This window comes from Ascaphus truei, chromosome 6, assembly GCF_040206685.1.
Source record: "Ascaphus truei isolate aAscTru1 chromosome 6, aAscTru1.hap1, whole genome shotgun sequence".
NCBI lineage: Eukaryota > Metazoa > Chordata > Amphibia > Anura > Ascaphidae > Ascaphus > Ascaphus truei.
Window position 1 is genome coordinate 131,764,181 of NC_134488.1, and position 12,576 is coordinate 131,776,756.

The window sequence follows — 12,576 nt, forward strand, 5'->3', positions numbered from 1 at the left end:
ACATGGGAGACAGAGGACAGGGACAGACAGTCCCAGTGACACAGTGTATTGTATTGTATGTCTTTATTTATATAGCGCCATTAGTGTACATAGCGCTTCACAGTAGTAATACATGTGGTAATCAAATAAATAACAGATAATATAAATAACAGATCATGGGAATAAGTGCTTTAGACATAAAAGTAACATTTCGGAAGAAGAGTCCCTGCCCCGAGGAGCTTACAGTCTAATTGGTAGGTAGGGAGAACGTACAGAGACAGTAGGAGGGAGTTCTGGTAAGTGCGTCTGCAGGGGGCCAAGCATTATGTATCGTGTTTAGAATATCCACAGTGCTATTCATATGCTTCTTTAAGCAAGTGTGTCTTAAGGTGGGTCTTAAAGGTGTATAGAGAGGGTGCTAGTCGGGTACTGAGGGGAAGGGCATTCCAGAGGTGTGGGGCAGTCAGTGAAAAAGGTTTAAGGCGGGAGAGGGCTTTAGATACAAAGGGGGTAGAAAGAAGACATCCTTGAGAAGAACGCAAGAGTCTGGATGGTGCATACCGAGAAATTAGGGATGAGATGTAAGGAGGGGAAGAAGAATGTAAAGCTTTAAAAGTGAGGAGAAGAATGGAGTGTGAGATGCGGGATTTGATCAGAAGCCAGGAGAGGGATTTCATGAGGGGAGATGCTGAGACAGATCTAGGAAAGAGTAGAGTGATTCTGGCAGCAGCATTTAGGATAGATTGTAGGGGAGACAGGTGAGAGGCAGGAAGGCCGGACAGCAGGAGGTTACAGTAATCAAGACGGGAGAGAATGAGGGCCTGAGTCAGAGTTTTAGCAGTCGAACAACAGAGGAAAGGGCGTATCTAAGTTATATTGCGGAGGAAAAAGCGACAAGTTTTAGAAATGTTTTGAATGTGAGGGGCGAATGTGAGAGAGGAGTCGAATGTGACCCCTAGGCAGCGTGCTTGGGCTACTGTGTGAATGATTGTAGTAATGTGGAAGGAGGTAGTAGGGCCAGGTTTGGGAGGAAGTATGAGGAGCTCTGTTTTAGCCATGTTGAGTTTAAGGCGTCGGAGGGCCATCCAGGATGATATAGCAGAGAGACATTCAGAAACTTTGGTTTGTACAGCAGGTGTAAGGTCAGGTGTTGAAAAGTATATTTGTGTGTCGTCGGCATAGAGGTGATAATTAAACCCAAAAGATGTTATTAGGTCACCTAGAGAGAGTGTGTACAGAGAAAAGAGAAGAGGTCCCAGGACAGAGCCCTGGGGTACCCCCACAGAGAGATCAATAGAGGAGGTGTTAGCAGAAGAGACACTAAAAGTACGATGGGAGAGGTAGGATGAGATCCAGGATAGAGCTTTGTTCCGAATACCTAGAGTATGGAGAATGTGGAGGAGAAGAGGGTGGTCCACTGTGTCAAATGCTGCAGAGAGGTCGAGTAATATGAGCAGAGTGTAATGACCTCTGTCTTTGGCAGCATGGAGGTCGTCAGTTATTTTAGTGAGGGCTGTTTCGGTGGAGTGAGTAGTGTAGTGGAGTGTAGAAAGAGACACAGGACACAGGACAGAGACAGACAGGTAGAGGACAGAGACATATACACAATCACAGGAGACACAGGACAGAGAGAGACAGGTAAAGGATAGAGACAGAAAGACAATCACAGGAGACACAGGAAAGAGACACAGACAGTCACAGAGACACAGGGCAGAGCTAGACAGTGAGTAAAATAAGCCACAGGGCAGAGAAAGTGACAGAATACACACACACAAAGACAGTCACAGAACAAATACACACAGGACATACAGACATACGGCCTCTCTCCTGCCCATGCTGCTTCATCCTCTGGTTGGCCACAACTGACACCTCCTCCTGTTTAGCTGCATTTCCCAGATAATGAGGATTGAGGAAACTGCTCAGCACACTAACAACTGCCCTGCTCTCTCCCTGTCCTGGGGGAATGGGGAATTTCCATGACCCATTTTGATTCTATCATGGAACCCCAGGGTGCAGCAGAACATTCTCATCCTCTAACAGAACCCCAAGGTGCGTGGAACCTTCTCATCCTCTAACAGAACCCCAAGGTGCGTGGAACCTTCTCATCCTCTAACAGAACCCCAAGGTGCGTGGAACCTTCTCATCCTCTAACAGAACCCCAAGGTGCATGGAACCTTCTCATCCTCTAACAGAACCCCAAGGTGCGTGGAACCTTCTCATCCTCTAACAGAACCCCAAGGTGCGTGGAACCTTCTCATCCTCTAACAGAACCCCAAGGTGCGTGGAACCTTCTCATCCTCTAACAGAACCCCAAGGTGCGTGGAACCTCCTCATCCTCTAACAGAACCCCAATGTGCGTGGAACCTTCTCATCCTCTAACAGAACCCCAAGGTGCGTGGAACCCTGGTTGGGAAACACTGCTCTAACGTCTATTTATCAAGGCAAAAGTGGTGCAATTCTGGGGGGAAATCTGTGCTACGTGTATAACAGAGAACAATCCCCACATTCACATGACTAGAACTCTCATTCATCTGCTGCAGATATGTTAAAGCCCCAGAATTGCCCCACATTTGCCTTGATACATAGACCCCTCTGTGCCTTTGTTCAGTGCTTTCTCTCTTTGTCTCTGCACTTTTTAACACTAGCTGCACAGAAAATGTCTCCCAAACCAGTACCTGCGTTAATTTGGGACATCAGCCTGACAAGGAGACGCTCAGTTGTAACGTGCATAACACTTGTAATGTAATCACTGTTTTTCTTTGTGGTTCATTGTTTGGTGACTTGATCTTTTGATTAGAATTCAAGATACAGGTTTATAAGTCACTGAACCAGTTGATCAGAGAGGAAGAAAGATACTCAAGCTACACAGGAAGCATCCAGCTCCACCTTAATATCAGCATCATCATCTCCTTCCTTGTAGCCCTGGTCAGACCGCTCATTAAAGGCATTTTCCAGCATGGCCGGTATGGACTTCCTAAAGTGGTCCTTAAAGTCTTTGCCCAAGAAGACATAGAGGATGGGATTGAGGCAACTGTTGGAGTAAGCCAGGCAAGTACAAATGGAGACAGGTGCCAAAGAAAAAAAATAATCTATGTTATTCAGGGATATTATAATCATGCATATGTGATATGGAAACCAGCAGCAAAAGAAGCAGACCACAATGGCACTGATAACCTTGAAAGGTCGCCGAGACCTAGTAGGCCTTTTAATTCTATTTATTTTGAAAACTATAAAACCATAACAGACCAGGATAATGGTAAAGGGGATCACAAACATGGAGACAAACCTTGTGATAATCATAGCCCAGTCCCTTAGATTCCATTTGTTATCGTCAATTGTTTCATCATCAGAGGAAGAAACTGCATAGACAGGAAAACAAATAGAAACACTGTTATTGATGTCATGATGGACATCATAAAAAGCCAGATTTGGGGCACTGATGATCAGAGAGAACACCCAAATAAATACTGCAATGGTGGACGCTAACCTGGGTGTCCGGTGTATTTTGGCCCAAAACGGCCATAAGATGGAAACACAGCGGTCAATACTGATGACTGTTAAGAAAGAGACACTAGCAAGCATGTTTAGGAACAGTATCATGATGCTGACCTTGCATAGTATTTGGCCAAAGGGCCAGTGGTGCCTCATATAATACTTTGTGATCTCAAAGGGAAGAAAGATATTAAATATAAAGTCAGCCATGGCTAGGTTGAGGAACCACACGGCACTGACTGTCTTCATCTTGAAGCCGGCAATCCAGATGACTAAACCATTACCTATAGTCCCCAGGATGAATGTGATACTGAAACAAGTGATGTTTAGGTTTGGTTTCAAAAAATAATAAGGTGAAATTCTGTCCAGTAATTCATCTGTAAATCTGTCCTCCGTGCTGTTGTTGGTGGGATAAACAGGTGGAACAGGCGTCTCCATGCTGGCTGCTCTCCTGCCACACACAAGGAATATAAAGTATAAAGAAGAATATGGTGAGTACTCAGAACTGATTGAGCTTTCCCTTTATAAAATAATATCAAATACTCCCCCAACAAAATTGCACAAAAGAGAATACATAAATAACCCTATCACTCCATCACATACAAACTCATCACATACAGGACATATTAATAAAGCCACATTAAGAAAGTGCAACAATACAAACATTGAACAATGGAAAAATAGCATTTTTAACACAATAAATGTATCTCAATAGAAAAATGTATAATGCGTAGGCAGGAGCCTGCTAACTACTCAGTATATTATAATGGTCACTAAATAGAACACACTGCCCTTGTACTGAAAACAAACTAAATGCAGGAGTGAGATCCCCAGTAACTATTGAGGTGCACACTATGAGAGCAGATGTTATGCAGCAGCCGATGGCTGGGTGGGTGGGAGTGAGACTGGAAGATTATATACAGCACATGTGATGACTTCCTCGTTTCTGTGCTCTCAGTGCAGCACTCACACTGTGCTCAGTATCAAGCTCAACGCAGCCATTCACATTACCGTAGGTCACCAAGCATCTATTGCAGGAGTGGCCAACTCCAGTCCTCAAGGGCCACCACCAAAGGTCAGGAATTCAGGATATCCCTGCTTCAGCACAGGTGGCTCAATCTTTGATTGAGACATTAATTACGCCACCTGTGCTGAAGCAGATATATCCTGAATACCTGAACTTGTGGTGGCCCTTGAGGACTGGAGTTTACCACCTCTGCTTTATTCCAATGCATCTTAAGGCCTCATGAGAGAAATTATGGCGAGTGTCATCATGTTTCCATAGAGCTGTCACTTAGGTAAATAGCTACATAGTAGATGAGGTTGAAAAAAGACATAGGGGCCTATGCAGAGAGCAGCGCTATTTCGAAATTCGCCATTTTTTGGAGAAAATCGCGCAGAAAGCAGCAGAAAATGGCGAGTTCCGAAAAACGCGCCAATTTTTCTTTTCTAGTTATAAAACTCGCCTCGCGGCTGGCGAGAACCTCAATCTCGCCAGTTTTAAAAATATCCGTATGCACAGAGGCGCGAACGGCATCTAGCGGCTGTTCGCGCCAATAAAATGGCGCGATTGTCTCAGTTTTAACTCGCCAGAAAAAACTGCCGCTCGCGGCCATTGCAAAGGGGAAAAAAAAACCGCGAATTTGTTTTAACACATTTCTGAAGCGCGCATCTCGCCAATTTAAACTCGCCACACGCATCCATGTTAAACATAGCAGAATTCGCACTTTTCTGCATATGGAGATTAAAACTCTCCAAAAAAGCTACTTTTTAATAAATTCGCCAATTTTAAAATTCGCTGCTCTCTGCATAGGCCCCATACTGTATGTCCATCAAGTTCAACCTATATTACATTTAGACAGTTGAGGGTTAATGCCCCGATGTAAATGACTAATGTCTGTTGAGGATCAACTAAAAAATGTTCATTCTGGATCAGGTAAATGATCTGCCATCAGACCTTGGTGAATCACCCCCTGGCTGAACTATCCCACCCCCAACCTCAGTACCACGACCCATAACTATCTCCTAATTCCAATCAATTAGGTCTTTCCCATTATTTCTTGCTTGGCTCCCACCCACCAGTTTAAGATCGTCTCCAACCTTATAGTCATCATCCCAACCAACACAGTTGATCTCTCTTTCTTCAGGCGTGTACTAAAAGGGCAGCACCTCTTAGAAAAGGATCCCACAGTTCTCTACCCTCACCGCCCCCCCCCCTAACCTTCTGTTCCTACACCAAATCTTCAACAATGCATTAATCCCAAGCTCCCACTGCTCCCTCGAGTTTGCACATGGCACATGTACTGTAGTATTGCTTAGTACCTTGGAGACAGTGCGCGTGGCAGTACACTAGTTACTAGTAGATGAGACCTGCAAGGTTCCTGGAATCTCTGTACATTCATTCCATCACTTAACAGTTATCATGTTATCCCATTAAAATGTATCACAACCTGCAACTATTGTTCAACTTTCCATCACCAGAAAGACCTCTGACCTGCTTCTTTAATATGATGTACAGAATAGTGTAATTTGTGTAAACATATGTGTGCATCAAACCAACAATGTGTGTCTGTAACAGACATACAGATATACAGTAGTGTACACATTAGAATGAATTGCAATTCGTGAATATCTGCCACCTGGCGGTTACGCGAAGATTTTCCCCCAATTAAATCCGAACCATTATAATTAAACAGATCAACCGCGGGTGCTGGGCGGCGCGAATGTGGCATGAATGCGGGGATGTCCAATTTATTGCACGTGGAATTCAGAGGATGCAACCGCTACGCCCCCGAGAAGTGTTAAAATAAAGGCTGGCGCAGCAGTAACAGACATTATTAAACCCTTTAACATGAGGAGTTGTATTAATGACGCGTTACCACGTGCGCCATTGGAACTATCATAACTTGTATGTTCATGCCCTTTAATGCAACGGGAATGTATATATTTATATGATATTCATATGATATTCAGGCTTAACAGGGGCAGTAAAGTCTGCTACATCTGTAGCAATGGGTTACTAATACAGAGAGTGACATTGGTTTGCAACATACAGAACAATATGCATCTTTCACACACAGAGAAATGTGTCTCTGGAGCACGCAGAGGAAGGGGGAGAACTTTCACTTCGGTTTTGGTGCTAAAACTGTATTTGCGGTTTAATCAAATTATGGAAAAACCTTATATGGCCAGAACCTCAAAACGTCATTATCTCAGGGATTATACGGTTATGTTATCAAAATAAGTAACGGACGTCAGTAACTCTGTGTTAGTGAGATTGGAAGATACGCATTAGCCCTTTAAGATGTATTAACGCCTTACCAGTACCTACCAGTAACATACAGCCAGTTCCTGCAAACTGTGAGAAGAAAGAACTAATAATCTGTGAGATTGGGAATGTATCTGATAACCTACAGCAACCCCCCAAACAGTCACTGTGTCAGCTCTGTGCAATATGCACATGCTATTTGGTATGCAAAGGAACAACTATCATCATATTAAGTATTCCCCAACTATTAAATAAAGTGTCAGACAGCTCAAATCTCACAAATGTGTCCAGTGTACTGTACCTCAGCCTGGCGAGATTGGTAGTGTCCGTGTGTGTGTGTGTCCGTGTGTCCGTGTGTCCGTGTGTGTGTGTGTGTGTGTGTCTGTGTCTGTGTCTGTGTATAAATATTTGAATATATTTTAATAATAACACTGCGGGATTTATTAGTTAGATGTAACAAAATTAGACTACATTTCTTATTTTTATTAACATTTACAGGTTACGCTATCAAAAATGACTGATAAAATAATTATGCGCTTTTTTAACCATTAATCACATTATTTTAACCCTTTCACCATATTACAATAATCAGTTCAATCTACTAAAGCCTGCACATCTCAGCATTGCTTCCCTGGTCCTGAATGTTACAAATCACAACATAGGGTAGATCTCAAATACTGAATATCTCTATCGCACCCCAAATATAAAATGAATTAATTGGAATACCTTGTGTCTTCTCATTTAGATCTGCTCCCCTCTTCTCCTTCAGCTGAAGAGATCAGACTGTCTCACTGTGGATATACCCCCCTCTGTGAAACAGGCTCCTTTCTGCTCCTGTAACTTGGTTGACTCTACCAAAAATCCTTGCTGGGACAGTGCTGAGATAGGCTGCTTGGACCCGCTGCTGTGACTGGCTGCTGAGACAGTCTACTGGGACAGGCTGCTGGGACGGTCTACTGGGACACTCTGCAGGGACACTCTGCAGGGACACTCTGCTGGGACCGGCTGCTGGAACGGGCTGCTGGGACGGTCTGCTGGGACCGGCTGCTGGGACCGGCTGCTGGGACCTGCGGTCTCCTCTGGGCTGGCTCTGTTACTGCTCTCACAGAACTGCAATCTTATAACTACAGCACCCTCACATTGGGCATTAAAGCTCTGGGCTAATAATCCTGATTGGCTGATGTGATGTGACTCAGAATACAGGATGATCACATTCTGAGATAGAGTAACTGCTATAACCGTATGTGGTGTGACAGTTATTTAATGTTCTCTGTATAATCCTTTCTGTTGATCATGGGATACATGTAGAGACATATGTAACACCCCTGTCCCACCCGGCTGCATAGAGAGAGCGTGTACATGCATAACAGTCCATACATACATATATCTTTATGACAGGGTTAGACCTGCTCATATTTTGAGTAGCTCAGTGGGGTCAGACCAGGGCTGTTTAGGAGGAAATTGCAGTTGCAGGTACAAGAATAGGAAAAGGGTGCCAGGAACTTTGCAACTTGATGATGTTTATTGAACGTCTCTAGGAACCCAAACACTGAATCAATGAATACGTATTTAGTTAAAGCAAATAGCACAGGACAAGACAGCAGCATCAGGACAGGCTTTCAGGGGAACCTTAATAGGGACTAACACCAGAGTAACCTCTCCCCCTCCAGACAGGAGATCCATTCAGACATGGGAACACTAGAACCTCCAGACCTATATTGCACAGGGAGTATGGTTCCACCTATGGTTCCTCCCTGTAAGCCTCTGATGGTTACCTATGTTCTAGGACCCTGCATCTTCCGGAATCTCATCCCCGTCTGTTAACCAAGGTCAGGAGGGTTGTTCTAGGTTCTAGCCTGCCTGGTCTGCTCAGCTTCACCTGGAACTGCGGGTGTATTACCTGGGGTCCCTCTCTTAGAGAAAGACCCCACGCAGGAAACTCCTTTGGGATCCCCCTCTCCCTGGATATGTGTGGTGTTCTTTACCCTTGAAGCCAGAGGCTTCTAGGTAGACTGGACACATCTACTCCCCTCCTCCCATTGGAGAGGACAGGGCCTCACCCCTAGATAGGAATGAACACATACTCCCTAAGGAGCACTGCACTGCACTTCATTTGGAGGAACCCACATCTTTATACAGTAGGAGGAGCCAGGCTAGTCTGCCCCAGTAACTGGGCAGAATCAACTGTAGCCAGGCCCTCATGCTGTCATGTGGTCCCAGCAGCTCACAGGCCCAGACATGTGCCTATAAGCTGCTATATAATTGAAATATGAGGTGATGTGATCTCAGCAGCTTGTGGCTTATTAACCCTGGCACTGCCTGCTGTTACTGTACCAGGACTGACGTGCCAGGCCATAGAAATGTAGCAGGGTGCTACACATAGGATCCACAGATTTGGTACCTATATCCGATCCACACGTGGAAATCTGAAGAACTATTGTACACTAAAAAAATACTGCCCAGAATAGCAGAGGTTGTGAGTTCTGATCCTGTTGGGCCGGCTGGAGCATGAGTATACAGTATCTCATAAGATGCCTTTATTTTTACTTTGTTTGTGAGTGTTCATTTGTGAGCTTTTTGGAATAAATTGTATTTGGTTTTATAACAGCAACGCACTATGTTTGGGCGCTTTTTCTCTTTTTGAAGTGAAACTTCTTTAGTGGCACCTATTCTGATGGAGTAAAACGGGAGAGTTGGGGGCGAAATGTGAAACGGAAGTGACGTCACGGCTCCCCCATCCTCCCCCCGCATCTATTGTGACCTGCGGCGGCCGCCGCCGCTCCTAACAGCCACCGCTCCCCCCCCCCCCACACCCGCTGTGACATGCGGCGGCGGCGATAACCGCCGGCGCCGCTCCTAACGGCCGCCGTTACCCCCACACGTCAGCTGCCATGGGTATAGCAAGATGGCTGCCGCAGATCTTCCGGTGCTAGAGTGAAAGGTGTAGCAAGAAGGCAGACGTGGGGATTTTAAATCAGACTCAGTGAGCCGCTGCTCAGCCTCTCTCCTCCCTCCCCTTCCCTGTGTCCCGCTGACTGAGCGCTGCCGGGGCCAGAGGAGAGGAGCCCAGGGATCATGGAGGGTAACCGGGAGGAAGCAGAGCAGTGTGTCGCTGACATGCTGAATTGCCAATGGACAGGAAGGGAGGAGGGAGGAGGGAGGAGGAAGGAGGAAGGAGATCGGACCTGGCAACGATGTCCACATTAAAGACTATCAAAAGGAAGAATAGGCTGGGGAGAGGGACATCACATTGAAAACATCACAGTCCTAGTGATTCTGTGTGTGTGCAGCGAGTAGCAGGACAGGGCAGAAGTGGGTGTGCATTCCCTGCCCTTGCAGCCAGCCGTTCAGTGCCTGTGTGTGTGTATGAATAAGGTACAGTCAGTGTCAAATGCTGCCGATGCTGCTTCTGATGGTGAGATATAGCTGCATGCAGCTCCTGGTGTTCTGTGCTCTCTGCTAATATGCACTGAAGGAACCATCCAGACTGGCATGGGCCTTCAGCAGAACAATTAAAGACTGTCAAAACAGGACACACTAAACACTGGAAATCTCAGTGCTAGTAAATACTCAGGGATAAGGAAATAGCAAGGTATCTGTATGACAAATCTCAACTGTCAACCCAAATGAAATATAACTGTAGCCAGGTCACCTGTTTCCCCCTGCGACCTCCTAGGGAGCCTCCGTGGCCAGGAGAGATGTCGGGTACTGCCGGAGGCCAGCGGCAGACCCGACGGCCATCCCAAGGGTGGGGGCCGTGGCAGGGAGCGGTGCTCTGTCTCCGCGAGCGGGCCGGTTGCCGGGGACGCGATCGGGCTGTTGCTAAGGCCGCGGTCGCGTCTCTAAGGTCCCGGCGGCCGGCGAAGAGGGCGCCGCCATTACTCCACCACTCGCGCATGCGCAGTGATCGCGCGAGTGTAGGAGCAAGCCAGGAGAGTCGCGCGAGAGATAGGGAGAAGTTGCGGCGGCCATTAGGGGTTAGTGCAGGCACAGGGAAGGCACGCATGCAGCCCCAATGTTATTGCAGGTGCCCAGGGACTACAATTCCCATAGTGCTTAGCGAGGGAGGCACCAGGTGCCTCATAGGAGCCAATAGGGCTGCAGGATGGTCAGGAGAGCAAGTGGATACATTTCGCGGGCAGAGAGCCTGCTTGTCAGTTAGAGGAAGGGGCAGACAAGGGAAGGAGGTAGGGTACCATAGAGAGGGACCCTGTACTAGGCCAGCACCCCCTTGGCCCAAGATAAGGCCCTAGTTAGCCCTGATTCCCCACCATGATAGTGAGTGTTGCCAGAGATAGTCTCAGGTTAGGGACCCTGTCACTCATTGTAGTAGAGCTGGGGAATAGCCAGGGATAAAGGGGGCTGAGGTTAGTCTGCAGACGCATTGCGGCAGGCTTTCAGTGAATTAGTGACACGAGACAGCTGGGGGGTTCATAGCGGTAACCAGTCCGGGGAGCCATAGCCCAGGGTCCGTGTTGCGAGTGGCGAGGTGCTGGGGGGGTTCATAGTGGTACCCAATCCGGGGAGCCATAGCCCAGGTCGGCGTTGCGCGTAGTACGAGGCAACTGGGGGGGTTCATAGCGGTAACCAATCCGGGGAGCCAGGGCCCGTATTATGAGTAGGGTGGGTACAAGACCTATAAAACATACAGAACACCTACAAGCTCAAATTGAACCCCCAAGACCTACCTATATAGGATAGGCAACCCCGAATGCCCTAGGAATTGACCCTTAAGCCACTTAAGGATGCTGTGTTATAGGGATGGCCTATAGTGCAGTGTGTGTCACGTTGCTATTGTGTTAGTGAGGGACTCAGTGGATGCTGCGGTCCCAGTGAAGGAGTTCGGATCCACGTTGGGGTCCACAGAGAATATCGCCAGGATAGGATCAGACGGATGCATCGCACGTCTGACCCTTTGCGAAGTGTTGCTGACCCGAGCACCGGAGTGCTCGGCAGGTATATACATCATAAGTGCACCACCGGGCCCTTAGCTTAATTGTGACTGCGCAGTCACCCATTGACTCTCTGCAAGAGGGCGGGACACGCACAGTCACACGCACACACAGTCACCTGCACAGTCACACGCACCCGCACACTCACGCACACTCACACGCAGTCACACTCACAGTCACCCGCACACTCACAGTCACCCGCACACTCAGTCACACGCAGTCACACACAGTCACCCACACACTCACACTCACAGTCACCCGCACACTCACACTCACGGTCACCCGCACACTCACAGTCACCCGCACACTCACCCGCACACTCACAGTAACCCGCACACTCACTTGCACACTCAGTCACCCGCACACTCACCCGCACACGCATTCACCCGCACACGCAGTCACCCGCACACTCACCCGCACACTCACCCGCAGTCGCAGTCACACGCAGTCACAGTCACACGCAGTCGCAGTCACACGCAGTCGCAGTCACACGCAGTCGCAGTCACACTCAGTCACCCACACACTCAGTCACCCGCACACACGAGGAATTCACACTTAGTGCAAATAGCTAATACAGGCGATGTGTGCCGAGCACGCGCATTATAAGTCAAATTTATTTGCGTTTTGTCAATGAAATTGTATTTTGATTTTTAATTAAAACATCACCAACACAAATACAATTTCTGTGACAAAAGTCAAAGAAGTTTCACTTACTATGTGTGTGTGTGTGTGTGTGTGTGTGTGTGTGTGTGTGTGTGTGTGTGTGTGTGTGTGTGTGTGTGTGTGTGTGTGTGTGTGTGTGTGTATACAGTATCTAATATATCTGATAATGCAGATTGAGGTGGATTCCACATAGATGGAAGCAATGGTGTTTCCCGACATCAG

The 12,576-nt window shown here is 47.2% G+C and overlaps 1 protein-coding gene across 1 annotated transcript; it reads right to left on the bottom strand.

The window, feature by feature from the left end:
• Window positions 1-2,266: 2,266 nt before the first annotated feature.
• On the bottom strand, window positions 2,267-7,827 carry LOC142497916 (chemerin-like receptor 1). Its single transcript, XM_075606362.1, has 2 exons — window positions 7,466-7,827; window positions 2,267-3,922 (listed from the first exon to the last, which is right to left on the bottom strand). The coding sequence occupies exon 2, from the start codon at window positions 3,907-3,909 to the stop codon at window positions 2,836-2,838; it is 1,074 nt and encodes a 357-aa protein (XP_075462477.1). The 5' UTR covers window positions 3,910-3,922; window positions 7,466-7,827; the 3' UTR covers window positions 2,267-2,835.
• Window positions 7,828-12,576: the final 4,749 nt, after the last annotated feature.